The 20,727-nt window shown below is 45.6% G+C and overlaps 1 protein-coding gene across 1 annotated transcript in view; it reads right to left on the bottom strand.

Annotated features, from left to right (window-relative positions):
• Positions 1-1,215: 1,215 nt before the first annotated feature.
• nrxn2b (neurexin 2b) overlaps positions 1,216-20,727 on the bottom strand; it is a gene marked incomplete at its 3' end in the record, with an annotated part of 753,200 nt that continues 733,688 nt past the window's right edge. Inside the window, exons 20-21 of the mRNA XM_080519167.1 lie at positions 12,076-12,154; positions 1,216-1,514 (exon numbers count right to left, since the gene is read on the bottom strand). Coding sequence (XP_080375293.1) covers positions 1,216-1,514; positions 12,076-12,154 — 378 coding nt within the window. The remainder of the gene's footprint in view (positions 1,515-12,075; positions 12,155-20,727) is intronic.

Genomic DNA, 20,727 nt, shown 5'->3' on the forward strand with positions numbered 1-20,727 from the left:
TTCAGCCGTAGTGTTCATGAGAAGGGGCGGGGCTTTCTGGGGAAGGGGGCGGGGACTGGGTGGCGAAACCATTCCGACATCAAAAATCCTAAAGTCCATTTTGCTGCGTCAGCAAACTCACTTTCAGACTCGCTTGCGATTTAGGTCCATAGGTTTCTCCAACGTCTATACATATATTTATAATTATATAGAACAGAGTTCATCTGGATTGCTGGAGGTTTTTTCTGTTTTTCGGTGATTAGTAACTGTAAAGACGTGACAGTTCCTCTGGTAGCCCACAAGGGGGCGCCTTGCAGCCCCAGAAACACGTGACACAGATCTGCTGGAACAAAGGGCGACCAAGGGGTTTTCTTTTGGCCTCGATAAGTCTTTTTTGGCGGCTAAACGTACAAGTTAGCATCCGTTAGGTTGGAGCGGTGGCATCTCACAGAAATTGCTACGTTTAACGTTGTTATGATCATCAGTCATGGTCGTATTTTTTGTATTTTAAACTCCACAGAAAGAAAAACAGTTTATTTTATCTCTTTTTCGTAAATGAATACTACATGCTTGAAACACGGCAGAGTTTAACGTTGCGTCGGCTGCTGGGGACCGGAGACAGAGACGCGAGGAAGAAGAGAGAGAGAGCGAGAGAGATCTGACGCCAGATCGCTGGCGGAGGTGGAGAAGCCCGGTTTGACACAGTTGTTCTGTTCACTGGCAGTATATCAACTTTACAGAGGGATGTCATGTTGCTAATTCGACCCGAGTTGGAAAATAATATGTTGATGCTGTCTGAGGTGATGTTGCACACCGCAAGTGAATGTACGGACCTCGACACGAATACTGATGGTGGTGCTTGCCTAGATATTAAATGACTTGTCAGACGTGAGAACATAAATCACTGTTATATCAGTGTTTGGTACACGGTTGTTGGCACAGTATATGTTGAGCTCTGAGGTGGAATAGTTTCGCCTGAAATGCCCACTGTGGTCAACATTAAATCTAAGTTTGATTTGACCAAATCAATCTCAGTAACGCTGGAAAGGTGTGAACTGACCTCGGGTGTTGTTTCGCGGCCTGGTGTGACCACCCGACAATACGGATGTCGAACTAAAATGAGCAATAGCGATATGGTTGTTCGGCCTCATCTCGAAGTCTCTCCTTCTCCCTCTCGTCTCTTTCCTTCCCTAAGTACTTCTGCCGTCTGCCTTGGTGTGTCGCGGCGGCGCTCCCTCACACGTAGTACTCTTTGTCTTTGTTCTTCTTGTTCTTGGTGACCGTCTTGGCAGTGCTGGGCTGTTTCTCCTTCACCAGGGCTCCGTTGCTCTGCGTGGCCGAGTTGCTGATGTAGTTGCGGCTCTGGTCCACCTGGTAAGACCCTTCGTCACGGTTGCGGTATTTGTACATGGCGTAGAGCAGGATAAGGATGCAGAGGGCGGCGGCGGCCACGATGCCCACCACCATCCCGGTGGTGCTGCTGGACTGTTGGACCTCCACGGCGCCGGGGAGCCCTCTATCTGGAGACGTGGGGTCTGGAGTGGGAACATGGGGGAAATTTGGTGGATATGTTATTCCTGGGACCCTGCGGTGACCCGGGTCTGACGAGGGGTGGGCTGGCGGCAGCAGCACCTGATCCCTGTTGTTCATTTTGCCAGCAGGGATGTTGTTGCTGTTGCTACTACTGCTGCTGCCGCCGCCGCCGGCGGCCGGCTTGAGGCGTGGACTGAGCTGATCGGGGTTGGCCGTGGGGGTGGAGGAGAGGGGCGGGCGGTGGGAGTTGGGGAAACGGGAGAAGTGGCGATCGCGGGGGTTCTGGACACCGCCCTCAACAGCTGGGGGAGGGGGGAGGACAGTCCTGTCGGTGACCAGGGGGGAGTTTTTATAATAGTCCTCGTCATCTGACTCGGTCATCTCCCCCGAGCCGTATGCCGACACCTCGATGGGCTCTTCGCAGTCCTCCTGGTCCAGGGGGCAGGGGGGCCGGCCATTGGGCAAGGGGAGGGACTCTTTGGTGGTTTCGAGCAGGGTGAGGAAGGGGCGGTAGGTGGTCGGGGGCGAGGGGATTACTGGGTAGCGGGTGGCGATGGATGGGGGGTCTAGGGAGTCCACCGTTATTATGGGCAACACTAATTCACCTCCTAGGACAAGAAAGAGACAACGAAGGGAACAAATGTTAGAGAGCAGCTAAGACAGAATCCACCTGCAGATCATCAGAAGAAAACAATGAATACAGAAACACCAGTATTAGATCATTAGAACAGCACTATAGCTTAACATGAGGTTAGTTACACAAGTTTAGTCTGTGCTATTTATAAAGCTAATATGCTGACTAAGTCTGAGCTGTAGTATCATACAAGCTGAAGTAATAAGACTAGTCTATCCTGAGCTGTTCTGACCTGGCGCTATCGATAACAAAGAGCTAAAAGCAGACTACAAATTTACACTGAACAACGTAACATCTGACTGAGCTACACAGCCTAGCCTTCATTCTGACTGCGCTAGCGCTCAGGTGTCTCTGCTGTGATTGGTTAAATAAGATAGCAAACCACGAGGTTCAGGTCACTTACATCAACAAATTGGCCGCATGATTTTTGCATGAAAAAAAAAATTACAAAAAGAAAGCTGTGTAAGATTGTTCTCGGATAGTAATCAACAACTTCCCCACCCCCGCCTTTACCTCCTCTCCTCTCCTCTTTGATTTTTTTTTCAATAGATTTTTTTTTCCACTAGGCGAGAAATAAGCATAAATGTGAAACAAAAAGGAAAGAATAACCCTCCCATTGCAATTTTTTATAATGAAGAATTATCTCAAACCCCCCCCCCCCCCCCCCCGCCCCCTCCACCCCCTCCACCCCACCCCCCTTTGGGCATAGTGGTTTCTATGGCTCATTGCTAATTAGCTTAAACTGTATGCGGACCCCGAGGAGCCGCTGCAGGAAACTGATGCCCCTAATTTCTAACCCAAACTCTCGACGCTCACTACAGTGCATTGAGAGACACGTTATCTAATACTTCTTTTTTTTTTTTTTCTCATCTCACATTTCCCACATCCCTCCCAAACCAAACAGGAAGCATAAACATGGGGGCGCTGATGTTTCCCCTTAAAGCTAACAGCACAAGTAAACAGTGAAAAGGCATCATCTCAATGAGCCACAGTTTCCTGTCAAGCCCAAACTCAGTCAAAGATTATTGCATTTAATAAGCAAGGAAACCCTCCTGTGACAGACTGTTAATGGGTTAAACACATTTGGGACAGAGCAGATTATAAGCACGGGTGTATTTCATAAGACCTGGTCAGCGTTTCAAAGGGTCACAAGTGAAGGAAACAGTTAAAAGGAAAGCGGGTTAGATTAGAGCACATCTTGGGTAAGAAAGGAACAGTAAAAAGAAACACGTTGAAAGAAATGCTAACATCATCAGCATAAAATCATGACTTGGGCTCTTTGTTCATTTGATGAGGTGGATTGGGGTGGGGGGGTGTGGGGGGTGGGGGGCTCGGATTGGGCGTTTCGAGAGTTGGAGTGTACATGTGTGCAGGGGGAAGGAGGGGGGGGGACTGTAAAGATTCCTTCATGGCCTTGATTCAGCTCAGCATCAACAAGCACAACCCCCCCACCCTCCCACCCTTCATCAGTTAAACAACCATTACATTTTGTTTTTCAAGAATGGAAAAGGCTTCATTAAAGTCAAAATAGAAAAAAAAAAGGATGATGCATTGAGTTAACAAAGTACAGAACAACACAGTTTGGAGAGAAACAGGCTTTGAAATGAAGGAAAATATGTCAGAGCTGCAGAGTAAGGGCGGGGGGAATGGGGGGGGACTTAGTAATGCTTCAGCCCTTCTAACTTCTCATTTAGCTAGCTGGAAAGCCTAGTTTCCATGGCAATGCTGGTGTTAGTTCTCTCCGATCTATTTTCTCGCTGCGTTTGAGGGATGCGTTTCACCTTGAAGGCTAGAGGACAGCAGAGTGCAGTGGAACGTTTGAGGAACAAAGTGGAGCCACACACCAGGCGAGCTCGGCAAAAAAAAAAAGGAATGTGGTTTTTATGAAATAAGAGATACCGGACGTGTGTGTGTGTGTCTGTGTGTGTGTGTGTGTGTGTGTGTGTGTGTGTGTGTGTGTGTGTGTGTGTGTGTGTGTGTGTGTGTCTGAGGGTGACGAGTTCCTAGCCTCGCTATCTGCCCTCCGCCATCTGTTTGTGTGTGCCAAGATGGCAGCAGGTCCAATTTCAAGCTTTGTAGCGGCAGCCCACCATTACTGAGGAGTTACCTCCGCTCACAGCGCGCCCTACTTACAGGTACCTGTGGCTGACATTGCAAATGCTTGTCCTTGTTTCAGTCGCTGCCTGATGTAATCCTCTTTGAATCCAGAGGGCAGGTTGGCCTCACGTGAACCCTTGTCGCATATCTTTTAAAAGGGAACGATTGGGCGTGAGGCTCATACGTGTAATGATGGTTCCTGCTGTAGCGTAGCCAAATCCCGAGGGTCTGAGGGATTCATCCCCGGAGGCCAGCAGGTGGTGGCTTCTGGGGAAATGATGAAGCGAAGCCCTCAGACGCAGACGTTCCAACGTCTGCGCTACCCAAAGTTTAAACCAATCGGCAACTTTGAGGAACCGTCCCCTCTTCAACCGCTGCACTCTGTTGTCCCCTCATGTATGCAGCTCAGATTCTCCAATCGACGGCTCAGAGGCCAGTTCAGGCGAGCAGGAGTCAGATGAGGCCGATCTGTCAAGTGTTTTATTTTGAAAGCTGCCAAGAACCAGACTAATGTAGAACCAGGGGGTATAAACGGTGCACAAGGTAGCTGTGATTTTGACTGTGTCCTGAAAGCGGTGACTGCTGCTTGGTCTGTGAGCTCCTGTAAGGTCTTTGAAAGGAACACAAACCGAAAGAAGCTCGTTGAGTGAAGTGGCTCTGAAAGCAGCGAGAATTCTCGTGTCCCTGCCAGGTTCAAATGTTTGAATGTCGGATTGTGAGGTGCTGCCGTGGTCCCGATACCTCACCATAAAGCAAAGCGTGGGCGAAATCTTTGTTTGTTTGTTTTTTTAACTTTTATGTGGAGATCTCACAGTTGTTTAGTAAAATCTTGTTGTAAACCTATTTAACCCAATAAAGTTGATTTGTAAGACACTTGAAATGGCGTTGATCAGATTAAATTATATGTCCGACATGAAAACAACAATAAAGAAACCCATTAAAGTTTGAAGTCTAGAAAACTGAAAGAACAGAGTGAAAGAGGTTAAAATGGAATCATTTTCAAAGAACCTTCGGAAAAGCAGAATTCACCAAGCGTTGGATTGTTCACCCACTAATAGGGAACGTGAGCTGGGATTAGACCGTCGTGAGACAGGTTAGTTTTACCCTACTGATGATGCGTTGTTGCAATAGTAATCCACCTTTATAGTCTTTTCAAGCCTGATTTGTGATACATATGTTCGAGCCTGGTTTTTGGAGGAGTGATTGTTTGGAAGGATTTTAATTGATTTGACATGATACAGGCAGCCTGATTGTTATTCTATGCTCCATCCAACCTGAGCCAAGCCAGTGCTTCTTGGAAAAAGACCTCCAGCACGATTCCAGCATGCGTGGGCATCTATTTCGTCAACATTGTCGCCCTGTCATTTAGGCGTTAAAGCGAGAGGGACTTGGAGATATTTAGCCTGATTGATTGAGTTTGACTCCATTGATTCAAACAGCTGAGGCGCCTGAGCCACGTTTAGTCCCCATGATGAAATTTCTTTATCTTTGCCTGCATGCCACTTCACTACGCTGCCAGCATGACTCATCCCCTCCCCTCCTCTGTTTACTCAGAACAACGCAGACGGATACTGATGCTTCTGTGTGGGTCTTCTGACAAACGCTGTTATTCTGCCGATCACGTCCACCCGCTCACATCCATTTGAAATATTTAGAGCAAAAAGGTTGTTTGGAGTCGGAGCGTGCGGTAATTCAGCTTTTATTACGCCGCAGATGGAAAAATCCAACAGAGTGTCCAAGCATATTATATTTTCCCTTGCTTGCATTCGAATCATGCCACAATAGGTGTAATTACGGATATATAATCTGCACAATGGGGGAGGAAAGGAATACCAGCTCCTTTGTGCAAAGAGCTCCGTAAACTCTTTACAAATGCTGCATGTGCTCCGGTCGCTCCGAGGCAAAGTGATCTATTTTGAAGAGACGCTGCCCGACGTCGCATATCAGCTCCAGTCAAAGTCACCTCCCCACAGCGCTGCGACACCTGCCTCGCCTCCTCCAAACCCTCGGCTGGATTTGTTTTCCTGGCCTGTCTGCGATGTAGAGATATCACAACGCCACCTCCCAGGCTCACCGCGCTTTACCGACACTGCTTTTCAATCCCCTGTCCAGTCTTATTTATTCTCTTTTTATTAAGCTGCTGCAGCCGCCCACGTCTGTTTCACATAACCCTTCCGCTTGTCTTCCTTCCGCATATTTGTCGAATGGGGAAACTCTCCCAGCTACATTGGCAAAGCCAACTGAACATGGCCAGGTAGATAGTTGAGGCCCACATAGGTTCCACGAACACCACGTACTGAATCCACAGTGACCCTTTGGCTTGAGTTGTCGTGTGCTGGACGTGTGCAGATGTGACTCTGCTGGCAGATTGGTTTCGCCGCCTAACGCAAGGTTAGTGGTGGCTTATTTCAGCTGGCTTTTTGCTGTTTATTGGTCTTATTATGAAGTTAGTTCCCTGAACCACTAACATCAAGACTTATAAAGCTTCCGATGGTGTGAATTTAGCTAGTGAGCTGATCGAAGCCCTCTGCTGATGGGTCTTGGGGATTTAAACCCCAATTGAACCCCAGAAGTTGGCAGCCAATATGCATGTGTGACTTTTCGACTAATTTACAGTAGCTTTAAGCAAGAGTGAACCTAATCCATTAAAGCCTGGGATGAAAAAAAACACTACTACATTTATTAACATAAAAAGAAGAAGACAATCGTGCAGTCACTGCTCCTGTTGAACTTCAGATTCCTTCCAGTGCGATTTTGACAGAATTCACCAGTCATTCAGAGCAGCTAACGTTATGTAAGAGAGGAGAACGCTGACTGAGCATCTGCCTCTGCAATAACTCACTCCCATGGCTTGTTTCATCTCTGTGAGGGCTGTAATCTCTATTTTTGTTATCCAAACACATCTCTGAGTCCTAAATAAAGGCAATGCCCTAAAGAGCCTTTCTGTTTTGTTGTCCCAAAATAAAAATACTACATCACGGTAAACTTTTTTGTTGTCGACAGAGGAAACTAGATAAAGATTTTAGTACCACAAAATGGCAATTCAATAGAAGCAATGTGTTTCTCCGCAAATTTAGTTTAGTGTATGATCATACAGTTCATGACTGCAATTTCAACATTTACATATGAAAATCTTAACACTTTAGAGTAGCAGTACTACGGAGTCATGCGAGCACTTCAGATGTTGTTCTGCTGTAATTTAACTGTTATTGTTAATCACCTGAGTTTTATAGAAACTTTAACCTGAAGCAGATTTTGGTCGCCACCTTTGTAGGCACACAGGTTTCACACAAACTGCTGCTCTGCTAAACCTCCTGTTAATTGACTGATTTCACGGGTTTATAGAGATGAACTTTTACCGTAAACATTACATCTATCTCTCCCTTCCTAGTTGGTGATCTCAGATAGAGGGTAGTGTTTCCAGTGTTGACTGGAGTACTACAGTATATTCCTGGCAGGACCACCCATACCAAATAGGTTGAAGAGAAGACAGGGTTATTTTGGCGGCGTGCTAATAACCTGCTCCCGTAAAACCTACATATTACACAAACCGAAATGAGCATCGCCACTGCGCTCTACTGTGGGGAACCAAAGGTACAAGACATTAACGTCTGGTTGGCTCAAAGTGCAAAGGTAAAGAATGGTGATTAAACCACCAACAAACTTGCTGTCGCCAAAGCCAGGCCAGTGCAGCCAGTTGTTAATCCTGTTCTACTCACTTCCTTTTATGGAAACATGGCAGGAATACGTTAAAACACTTAAGAGGAGAAGCACTGGTATTCTTTGTTTGAAATGTACAAAACTAAAGGATGACTGAGGCAAGGTAGAATTAAATGAGCAGATCCCAAATAACCTATTTTCATTAACACACAAAGTAACTTCATTTGGGAAAATGTTTGCAGTGGTGTCTTAAACTATCATATCCCCTTTTTTTTCCGTAATAGGCATAGCTTGTAATATTAACATGTGTATTGATATCTTCTTAATTACTGGATCCTCTGCGATTTGCATGCTCATTAAAACGGGATGCATTTTGAAAAAGAAAACTTTTGAAACTATATAAATGCACACAAATATGGCACTTCATGAAATGGTTGTGCGAACTTGTCCAGGGGATAATTTGCGCCCTCGCGACAGCTGGGAATTCACTTTGTCTTGGATATCTGTAATCTTCCAGAAGTTGGAAACTATCAGCACATTGAATATCCCTGCTGCTGCAATGTGTTTCTTTAATGCCTTGTCTTATGAAAAGCACTTTGCTGCTAAATGTTGCTGCACAAATAATCAATTTCTGAGATCTGCTGGGGATTTATTACCGCAACAAACTCAACTGGTCACTTTATTAGTTGTGCAATGTTCTCTAAAACTCCCGAGTTGTTTCCAGAGAGAAATGGTGGAATCAGAGAAATGCCTGCAGACGCGAGCCCTGGGCGGCGGCGCCGTCCCCCTGCAACGACGAAGACAAGCTCCTCTGAACTGGGAGAGGACCAGGCGCCATTTGCCGATCGCCCGGGGACGTCGGTGTGAGCCTCGGTTCAACCTGTGGAGCCGGCGTGCTCAAACCTCAGGCTGTTTACTTGTGCGGACGCCGGCGAGCCGAGGGAGATCGATAACGAATCACTCTGACAAAATAAGTGACACCCAAACTCACGGAGCCGGCGCTGAGTCACAGCGGCCGTGGGGGGGGGGGGCCAGGAGCTCCCCAGGTCACCTCACATCTATCGCTCCAATCTCTCTTTCTCTTACTCTCGACCTCAAAAGAGCATTTGCGGGTTGTCTCTATAGCGTGTCGACTGATGAATTATTGAGGAGCTCCTCAAAGCTCTGATCTTGTCGGAGTAAAACCGATATAGCGCGTACAACATCCTGGGACTGATAAGTAGCTCGGAGGTAAGATAGCAGGGAAGGATAGTGAGGTCACGGCGAGGTGCAGTGGAATATGGAGATAAAATGAAGGAGATTTAATGAGCGGAGAGATTGCGTGGATGCAGTTGGCATGCTGTCAGGTTTCGACTCTTTCCTTTTTATTTGTATATGCTCTTTTCACAAATTTATTACCGCCATGTTTCCGGAGTTCTCGTCCTCACAGTCAAAGCTCTAATTGGCTGATGTAATTAAGGCTTCCCTCACAGCCAACATGTAATTAGCCTGGTGGGGGGGGGGGGGGGGGGATTCTAACCCACCTCCCTCTCTCCATTTTTGCATCCACTTTCTCCTTCGACGCCATCGCTCTCCTCTCTCGGCTCCTGTGTTCCGCTCCCAGCGCAAAGGAACGTGACACAAATCTTGATCAACCCACCCCCCCCCCCCAGGTACTAGTTTTGTCTGTTGAGCAATCTGCGTTTTGGCTCAGCATCGGACACTCGCGCGCCGGAGAGCTGAACCGTGGCGCTCGCAGAGCCGCGGGGGAACACATCTGTAAGGCAGATGGAGCTCTGGCGGCTGCGTGCGGCGCAGGTAGCTCCACCGGTCCCGAATTCACAGCAGTCATATCTGCCTCCGCTTAATAGGAAATCCACAGCTGCGCTTAACGTTTCTCCCGCTTCCCGAAGGGTGCCGTCTTCTCACATGCAATTGAAAACGTCGGCTTCTATCGCACAATAGCTACGGGCCCATGTTAGTGGAACGCAGTTGGAGAGGGGGTGGGGGTGGGGATTTATTATTATTATTTTTTTCGTTTTTCTTCGCCCTCTTGTCCATAGTTTTCACAGCTCATCCAGCCGCCGCTGGCTCGCCTCGCCGCAACACTTGTGGCATCTGCAAGGTGAGATACGGAGCCGCGTGCACGAGCGCTATCGTGTTTGTTGTTTCCCAGAAGAGGCGGCTGCAGGGGGGAAAAAAAAACTTTACACCCACAGAGTGAGAGAGACAAGTGTCTGTCTGGAAAGGTGAGCACGTCTGCCACTGTATATATGTGTGTGTGTGTGTGTGTGTGTGTGGGCACACAAGAGGGAGAGATGCATTTCTTCGTGGGAGATTAAGCCTGGGCATAGCATCCACCGAAAAACTCTCATTTCTCCTTTTCGATAAGAGGGGAATTGAGTCTCTATTTCGGTCCCAACCACCTACAGAGACAACCACAGGAGAATGCTCCACTCGAGTTTCTCCACAGCCGCTTCAGATCACTTTCTCCTCGCAACAAACACACTGATGCACACTGTAATCTCCTGCCATTTACAGGCCGACGTATTCAAAACACTAATCCTCCCCCCGTGGAAGCGTCGCTGGGGAAAGTGACGCGCTTCTTACCGAAAACCATTCTGGTTTAGTTTGGCTTTCGTCACGTTTCTGAGATGCTCAGATTGGTTGACGTCGAGACAATAGAGAGGTTGAAGTCGTTTCCACTGCTGCTACAGAAAATGTTAATCAAACCCAAAGGGCTTGTTATTTCGATGAAGACCTTTATAAATCATAAACGCCTTGTGACAGCCTATGTTTTTACAAAAACGTAATTTAATTTTCTGCTTTGTGTTGTCAGTGTTCACGCTTCTTTGAGAGATTTGTGGAGCAGAAAGGAGAGTCTTACTAAAGTAACATGGCACTTGCCCTTTGCTTTTACGCAAGTCTGTGAAAATGAGTGAGTGGTGTGGAAGTCAGGGATGTCAAACACATTGGAGTTCATTGAGGGACAACATTAAGCCCAGTCTGATCTTGAGTGCTTCGGACCAGTAAAATACTCTCAAAATACTCCCCCACTTAGCGCAGAGGCTAAGTGGAGGCTAAGTTTAGTAAATTAAAAACAAATACTTTTACGAAGGTAAAATGATCTTTTGTTGACTTGCAAAACTTTTCACGAGTCACAGTTTCAACCGTAATCCCATAATAGCCCCTTAATCGACCATCAGTCACTTCAGATGTTCGCCCATTCAGTTGATTGCGTGTAATTTGACACCGGCCTCATTGGATCTTATATGGCGGAGTGTCTTTGTTCACAAAAGGAAGAAACCAATGATAATCTATTACGAGCGAATGCTAATCAAGCATTCTGAAGCTTGAGTTTCCTCCTCAAAGAAAACCACATGGCCACATGTAATTTAAACCTCCTCACATTAAATGGAAAAAAATGTACAATATATCACTTTTAAATTGGTACCTAGACATTTTTAAATAATTTTCAGACTTAATGACATTAAATTATCACCTTTATACATCCATAACCAACCTGAGTGTGTTCTTTATAGTCGGAGCTGTAACATGCAAATGAATGCATTTATGAACTTAATTTGAAATAATTACTGAAGCCTCAGGTGTTAATAATATATATCATTTTGTCTTTGGCTAATTCTTCGACAGCAGCGTAACGGCTGATACTGATTCCATTTTGACGATAAAATTCATTCCGCCTACACCACTGGTAAATCTGTAAAACCCCGTTTGACAATAGAGAATCTTGTCAGTCAGGATCTTTCAGGATAAAATGTCATTAAATGTGGATTTGCATATCTCCTGGCGCCCCCGCTTGTACAACGGTAGGAGAAATTGGAGTGACGCGGCGCCGAACGCGGTTCTTGGCAGTTTTCAAGTGCGGCCGGCTTAAATGGCGCGAGAGGGGAGCAAGAACGCGTGGCCTTTAGCCTGTCACAGTGTCAGAGGTCTGCTTGACCCGTTGTTGGATGGTGGTGGGGGGGGGGGTACAACCCTCAGCGGGTAATCTGGGAGGGGACGCACGTGGCTAATGAGAGCTGCATACAGTGGAGTGGGGGGAGGGACGGGGGGGGGGGGGGGGGGGTGTTGGTGGTCACGTAGTGTTATTTAGCATCAGAGTGGAGGACATGGCAGCGGCCTAAGTGTGCTGAAACACAATGAAGACAGAACCCCCTGAGTTGACTCACCATTTCCAGGCTCACACTCCTCCAAGTCTTCGTCATCGCTAGGACATTCAGCAGACGCTACCAAGAGGTCATCCGCGTTCTGAGGGGACAGACGGGAAACAGAGTCAGGACACCTCTTTATTTGGACAGAGGACACACACACACACACATACGCAGGCAAACTTGTAAGAGGATTAGGAGGCGGTGGAAAACACAACAAAGGTCTTTGGTCGCTACTTTCACAAACTTTCACAAGGGCTTTTGGGTAAAAAGTCTTCCTTCAGACTTTGGGCAACATAAACAGATGTACACAGACATACACTTAAATCTGTTGACATTATACGTTTGCTTGTCTGCCATGTTGAACCAGCAACACTGGACACGTATGAAGAGAGTTGGAGGTGGTTTTACCAACTTTAGTCACGACAGAAACACCGTGTTTTTTCAAAATTTTTCTCTCAGATTTTCATGAGAAACATTATTGTTAACACAAAACACTTCCAAGTCCATTTTTGCTCCTGAAAGGTTTCGTTTTTCCACGGCAGCATTTTGAAAACTATGTCAGTTTCCAGGGAAACAGCAGACACACTGAAATCGATAGTTTTCCATGTTGGCGCTGGAGGATGTTTTTGTAATGGAACCACACAAACATGCATGTGGAGGAGAACACGCTATAAACACGAGCTGAACTATTACTACGGCTGTGGCGCACACGCACAGTAGCAGCGTTTTAGAAAAGTTGCGTTTTTTTTCTTTTTAAATGTTTCCACAGAGTCAGAGCATTTTCAAAAAGTTCCACCTTGGGAGCCATTTTCAAGAAATTCAGCTTTAAGTAGCTCTGGGCACCTTGCTGAGAATTACACACGTAAAACAAATACAAGTATACAACATGGGCGTGAAGCTGTCGGGCTAAACATGGCAGAAGTACGTGGTGGGTACGTTTCAAGAGCAGCAGTGATGTGTTTTTTTCCTGAGGAGCTGGTGGAGCTCGGTAAAGGTGGCAGAGAAACACACGCACGCACGCACACACACACACACACACACACACACACACACACACACACACACACACACACACACACACACACACACACACACACCGATCAAGGCTCGTCTCCACTGTGTGGGCAACAGGGTCAGACGCTGCGGGCTGCATCGCACAGCTGCTGTCTAATTTCCAGCGTGCAGACGCACCGTAGACATCGGAGCGCTTTCTGACCCCCAGCTTGTAGACATTTGAACCGCGTGATAAAGACGACAGTCGACGCGCACTCTGCGAGAAGTACAGCAGGTACAACGGCGAGGGGGAGCGGGAGCGGTGGGGGGTGGGGGTTGTGTGTCTACAGATGAAAACAGATTAAATCTGACAAGCTCCAATATAGTCCCCATGGTTCGTCCCCGCCGTCGTGCGGCAGCACGTCTAGACACCCCGACGTCCACCCACCTATCCTCAGCCGCTGGTTTGATATTCAAGATGGGGGTCACCCGATGGAAAACGAAGACCTTTTATCATCGTAATTGATTCCAGCACGGCACAGTTTTCCCCTCTGCTATTAATCCAAAGTCCTGGGCGTAATCATTTATTAATTACGTTGTGCCAGTTTCAGTGTGCGCTCGCCTCACCTGGCTCCGTCAAATGGGCCTAATGATCCCCGCTCCGGTTTCCCGGCAACGTCTTTGTCAAACACACCCGCTCCCGTTCAGTTGTGCAGACGCCGGCCTCGCTGGCCCCCCCCGGCTCCACGCAAGCAGCTCGGAATGAATCCTTTAAAAGGTGCACTTCTTGAAAATGAGGGAAGCGGCACGCCAATAAATGGTCGAGGCGGGGGGAGAGACGGCGCTTCGGCAGTTCGGCGTCCTACAGGCGAAATGCCAAACGGTTGTCTCTGCCTCCTGGAGTTATCGCGGTTGTAGTTTACGTCAACATCTGTGACACACTTGTGGACCACAACTCACAACCCTAGGTTGAGATTGGTGTCAGAAACATTACATGCCTTCATGACATCACATACTGCATTCGCTGTCTGCTGCTGTTTGCATGTTGGGAGGTCATTCCTGCTGTTTTTGTTGCTTTTCTGATATCGCCGATGGCAAATTTGTTAATTTCATGAAGTGTAAACTTCCACGACACAGAGCGTCTTCCTCACACTCACTGGTAGTTTAATAGCTGAGAGCCACCCGTGATAGAAATGTAGAGTGCATTGTTCTCCGTCTGCACGCGTGTGTAGTTTCATTTCTGTGAAGCTTTGCTGTGGAAACGCAAAAACAAGGCATTGCCACTTGAAACCGAGTCGTGTGCACAGGGCCTGACTGGGCCTTACAGCTTTTTCACAGGATCCAGAGACCTGAACTTCACCGGCATCCACAGTCAAACTGAGGGACCACCGTGAAACCAGAGCAGGACTTCGTAAAGGTCGACAACTCGCCAGTATCCAGCTGCACAGACTTCTCCATTCATCAGTCAGTGTTAGTGCGACTGTCACCGTTATTTGTGTTCACAGACTCAGTGGATTTGCAGTTTTGCATATAGTTTGCATGTGGTCAGCAGGTATTATGTAAGTTGCATTATGCAACCACAGCCAGTCTGTATAGTGATCGTATAAACTGTTTGTGGATTCCTGATTGTTGATACAATGGCTCCAGTAGCATGTATTTATAACCCATACAGTACATGTCAGTATATATGTTGCTTTTACTTGTTCCATGTGCTCATAAAAGCTGTAGACATGAATGTCAATGTGGTTTCTATCGAAGCATACAAAGTGGAAGGTCAGATTAGATTCAGATTCTCCATCTACATTAATATGAAATGTAAATGGATTTTGTATGTATAAGTGGTATTCTTTGATCTATAGGCACTACCAGTAACTACTATGCATGTCTTGTTCCGTTCTTTTGATTTTTAATGACCATTACTCCAGTGAGTCCAATAGAGATGGAAGATGATGCCAAAATGTACAATGAAAGATAATTGTAACGTTCTTTTAACATACAGTATGAGAGATCACTGCTACACGGACGAGCAGCAACTGAGCAAAGAGATTTATTGGAAATATGAAGCGCGGCTCGAACAGACCCGGAGACCTGCACTTTGAGCGATCGCTGTGAAACACTGACAGCAAATGCGCTAAGTGGATGATTGCAACAGTGGATGAACACCGCAGAGACTTCTGCTGCTTTTCAACAAATGTTTATGTGACTGTCTCTCAGTTAAATTGATTCACAAACTCACTCGATAATAAAGTGACTGGCAGCTCCAATACTTTTGAGGTTATAGCTACTTTTACTGAAACGACGACCAGGCCCAGAGACCTGCTTTCGGTCAGTTTGAGAGGTCATAGTGGGATAAAAGGTGGACAAAGGGGATTATTTGAATTAAGTTTCGTAGTGAATCCGCCACGGTCACATGTTTTCAAATGGGAGATATGACTGTAAAGAGAAGCATCCCCGGAGCTGTTGCAGATCGATCCGACCGAGAGTATTGTTGACACAAGGAGAAAAATGACCATGTTTTTATATTCAGACTTTGTGTGATCAATCTAACTCAGTTTAATTTAATTGGATTCTGCAGCCTAATTTTCCAAGGCTATGCGAGTTCCCTCGAGTCACCCACGAGTTTGTGTCTCCAAGCAAAGCTTTGATAGCTTTGTTTGTATTTGCAGTAAAGTCATGAAGGGCTACTTTCTTAGGAAAAGAAAGAAAGGCAAGTTTTAGTGCATGTGAGTAGCTAGTTGACGTTATGGAAGCCTATTTCTGCCATTAAAAAGAGAGAGAGCGAACTCACACTTGAGTAAAAAAAAATCCCATGGTAATTCATAATTATGAGATAGTAAGTCATAAATATGATTCAGAAAAGCTACCAGAGAATAATGAGCTTGTGGCCAGTTATCCCTATTGTTGCAGGATTACTATAGCAACAACACATCATCAGTAATGTTTAATTCTCTATTGGTGGGTGAACGATCCAACGTTTGGTGAATTCTGCTTCGCAGTGATAGGAAGAGCTGAAATCGAAGGATCTAAAAGCGACGTCGCTATGAATGCTTGGCCGCCACAAGCCAGTGAGAGTGCAGCTCAGCTGGGGACTTTCAACCTGCTGTGTGTGCTGCATGTTATAAAAATACTTATTTTCATTCATTTCTGAACAGATGCATCAACTAGAAGTCAGTCAGCAACAGTGGGTCCTCCGTCTCTCTGGAGAATAATCCATTTTCAGGCAGAAGTCAATAAACATTAATAAGTGTGAATTAGTCATCTTCTCCGCCTTTAAAGCGTGTTGGCGGACGCTGTCTCTGGTTGGTGGAAGGTAGCGGAAGTCTTCCTGCGGCTCTTTTGACTACTTCATACATTTTACAATGACAATGTGCTTCCAGCTGAAAAAATATATTATTGCAGTAATTCTACAAGTGCAGACAGTTCAGGATGGAGGTTTTCAATGTATTTCTATGTCCTCAATAGCTGGATCTTTTGGTCCGGTGTTAAAAAATGGTAGTTAAAACTTTACTATGAGCGAAAGAATGATTGTGTATTAAGTCATTATACATTTTATGTGCAAAGGTTTTAACAACCGCATTAGAGAAATGGCTTCTTCTTGACTTCAGATCCTAAATGTTGATTATTACATGTCAGAGTATACAGTGTAAGGATACTACTTTGCGTGAAACAAAACTTTCCAACCACTTGCCGATTCTCCATGATGCTGTTGACACACACACTCCATTAAATAGATGGTGCTCTACTTTATCCATGCATTACCATGCTGTATGTAGAAATGCTACATTACTTAGCGTGATAATCCCACAATCACAACATTCAGCCTGTCAGTCAACCTGCCCTCTGCCAATCAATGTGACCCAGAAAACTTTTTTCGGGTATGCTTCGCTGTGATTGGTTGTCGGCGGTTAGAAACTGACAGCAGTGATTTCTGAGATGCCGTTTCATGATCTGAGCAGTTCTTATAACCCTATATTTAACTCCAGTGGCGCCTAAGATGCTGTTACCCCATATACTTGGCACATACATTCACACATCTCATTAATTCTAATTAGATATATGGGTGTGAGATCACAGAGACGTTGGCCTTTGGCTTGGACTGAACATGTACATCAGCAGTGAAGCTCTCACCTCAAGGCATTAGAGAAGGTCTTAAAATGGAACATTGACCTCAATCATGACCTGTGTATCATCCGCTTTAGCTGAGACTTGAACAATAAGCCATCAAAAGGAAATATTAAAGCCTGTGAAAGATATGTTGAGCGACTGCCCAGGAATGTCTTTGAAGAAGAGAAAGGAATCTAAATTTGCATTCACAGCTCACGAGAGCGCGCCGCTTCACGACAACCATCGATCTCCAGACCCTGTGTATCGACAGCAGACGGGCCAGAGCGGTGGGACGCAGACAAGCAAGCGGACTCTTAAATTTCAATTTCTCCAAAAGCTCTGAGCTACCCGTCGCGCTACAGCTTTGATCATGGTGGAATAATGTGCTTTGATGCTTAGAATAAAAGATCTACCTTTTGATGTGCGTGTGGGGGTCTGATTTATTATTTTTTTTCTCCCCTCTTCGCGGCGGGCCTCCACGAAACACTCCGAGTCATCACTTGTCTCTCCCCGACCCAAATTCGACGTCAGGATGTTATAAAACCGAGATCACAAGCCGCACTCTTGCTGCCGTCTTGAGCCGAGAGCTCTTGCAGGTGTTTGGCGAGAGGAAAAAGTGCGACGCGCTTTTGAACCGGGTCAGGATACAGTCGGATCCTTCAGTTCTCCTTCGGTTCGCTGGGTTACCGGGCTTTGTGACAATTCGCCATGCGATAAATTTGAGCGAGTGCCGCTATTGTGGGCTGCTGCGAAAGCTGGAGGGCGGCAGGTTGTTCATTGGAGCTCACAAGTATGTCACAGATGTTGCATTAAATTACAAAAATGCCGGGTGGCTCAAACATGCCATTTAGTCACTGAGACATTGAATTATAGAGGCACAGCTTCATCTGTGGTCTCAAATACAATCGGTATTCATTAATTTTCTCATATAAATGATTAGACATTCATTATTTGAATCAAAATGATTAGATTGTAACTATTGTGCATCCAAGTTTCCATGGAATGTTTTGCTGTTTGTGATTCGCAATTCTAAAAAAAAGTGGACAATTACAGTCGCAGCAGTCTCACTACACATCTATACTAATCTTATTCAGTACTCAACGAAGCCATGAACCAAACTATCAAATCTAACAATTCCATTAAATTTTCTGTCTATAGAGCCAAACACAACACCATCTTTTTATGGTACTTTGAGAGAAAAAAAAAATAACAATTCTATATAAACAAGCAGAAGAGACTGGAAAGGAAAAAACAAGAACAACCTTTTAACAGGAAGAAACAAAGAACAGGCAGAGCTGGTAGAGACTTTCTGCAGAACGAGACTCAGATCTAGAGATTTTCTGCTGTTCTGGTTGGGGATTAAGGGATGGAAGGAGAGAAAAGGATAGACAGATTGTGGGGAGAGTTTCAAACCCTGGTTTGGTAGAGGGTAGGGATTCAAACTTTGGTTCTGGTAGGGGGAGAGATAACCCTTGCCTTTAAATGAGAGGTGTTCCTCATTACGACTGATCAATTAAAGAAAAAAATCTTATCCCATATGTCCAATGCTGTGGGTATACAGCTCATATAAACTCACTGCTTAGTTATAAAGACGTTCACCGCTGTTGTCTACATTCATGTTTTTTAGGTGACGACCAGATGCTACTGAGCAGCGGTGGGGTAGGAATTTAGATTTGAGATTTGTTCCCTTTTCATCACAACAGTCTGGTTCAACGTATCACTTGACAAAGTCGCGCATGTTCTCGTTGGTCCAGGTAGGAATTGAATCAGGTCAACCAGACTTGGTCACATGTCCTGGAGCACATTTATCCAAGAGGATTCATCCGTTTGTGCTCTCCCCCAGACTAGTCTGGCTAGTCTGAGAAGTAGTTGACTATATAAACTCTCGAAACACAATGGTGGAGTTTCTAAGAGGCCTGAGGTGATGGCTTTTGTCATGAAGTGCTCGTTTTCTCCTGGATAACACAGGTGGCGAGAAGAGAGAAAGTTTTACAATGCCCTTCTTTACCGTCTTCAACACCCTTTGCTGTATATATTTTATGACTCTGGATAAATACTAATACTAAGTATCAAACTTGCTCTCCCCAGCCGTCACCGCATCCATGGAAACCCCCTCACCTCAAGAAACTTCTGCGACAATAAACATCGACCGGCTTAACAGACTCTATTGTTTAAGTCCATTAATATAGTTTTTAAGTTTGCCCGCACTTTGGGATGTCTTGTAAAATAAAGGGCTGACTGGAGGAGCTGTAATTAAACCAAGCTCCCAAAACCATCAATGAATTCAAGAAAAACGACGGTACTGAAATGAACCCTCACAAAAGGTACAATCTGTATTTTTTTTTTTTTCTCGTGTCTGGTTAGCTCTCGCGGGGTGCCTAACAGGATTTAAAGCCTCGTGATTGGTTGTCTGCAGCCAAAAAATTCCCCCAGGAGTTGAACCAGATCATTTCCTCACACAGTTGTTCATCCTTTGGAGTGATGATTTAACCGGGAGGGTTTCGTGCTGCTCTGAGTCAATGAAAAGCTCCCGACTGTGACCGTTGTTTATAGGAGCAGATACTTTTTTTGAAGCTACAGTTGGGGGGGGATTAAATCAGATTGAAATTGTACACAGAGCAGCTTTCATTTAAAAAAGCCTCAATTCCGAGAAAAGACACCATCAGCTGTTTGGATCCTGTTTATCCACAAATTCCGCGCAGTAATTGTCTGTGAGTTTGGCTTTTAAACGAATACATTATTTTTTTTTGTTCGTTTGTCTAAAACAAACCCCGCCACTAGAACTAACTTCTCATTCTTCTTCTTTCTTCCTTTTCTTTTTCTTGATTCCCCCCCTCTCCAAACTGCTGTTGCTGCCACAAACATTAAAAACAAACATCAACACTTCCTGCCTGTGTTCCGCAGGCTTTTTCCCAGGACACACATGCCAGACGCCGAGCGTTTAGAAGAGCAAATATAAAACATTTCATCCACCGTCTGCTTCCTGTCAGATGTTCAGAAATCAATGTCGCCCTCAACCCTGCAGAACTTTTTGACTGATTTTAATAAAACTGTATCTAACGTTCTTCTTCTCGCCGCGTTCGCTGAATCTTTTCTGCTTTTTCTCCCCGGGCCTTCGGCACCTCCTTGCAAATTGGAGCAAATACTGGAATGAATACTCCGGCACACTGGGACCATCTGTGTGAATGATCAGGAACGTGTTAGACAACCGCACGCCTCAACGATGCTATCTTGTTTTCTCGCTTGTTTGATCATTCAAGTACGTGAACGTCGTTGATAATATCAGCTCATTCCCGGGCACATATCTCTAATGCTGTTTTGGGCCTTTATGACAACACTCTACGTTCAGCGAGGTCCATAATAATCATAAAACCCCTCCCAAAAAACCGAAGATGCTGTTAAAATGTCTGTAGACTATCTAAAAAATAGATCCCCGGCAATAAAATGCATCTAAAGGTGGAAGTGCGCTTCTTTATGACTGAACATAAATGCCAGTCAGCGAATGCAATGCACATTAAGGCTTGTAACAACAGACGACGCTCCGAGTCCTCGGTTACCCGAAAATGGTTTCAG

This window comes from Blennius ocellaris (assembly GCF_963422515.1).
Source record: "Blennius ocellaris genome assembly, chromosome: 23".
NCBI classification, from domain to species: domain Eukaryota; kingdom Metazoa; phylum Chordata; class Actinopteri; order Blenniiformes; family Blenniidae; genus Blennius; species Blennius ocellaris.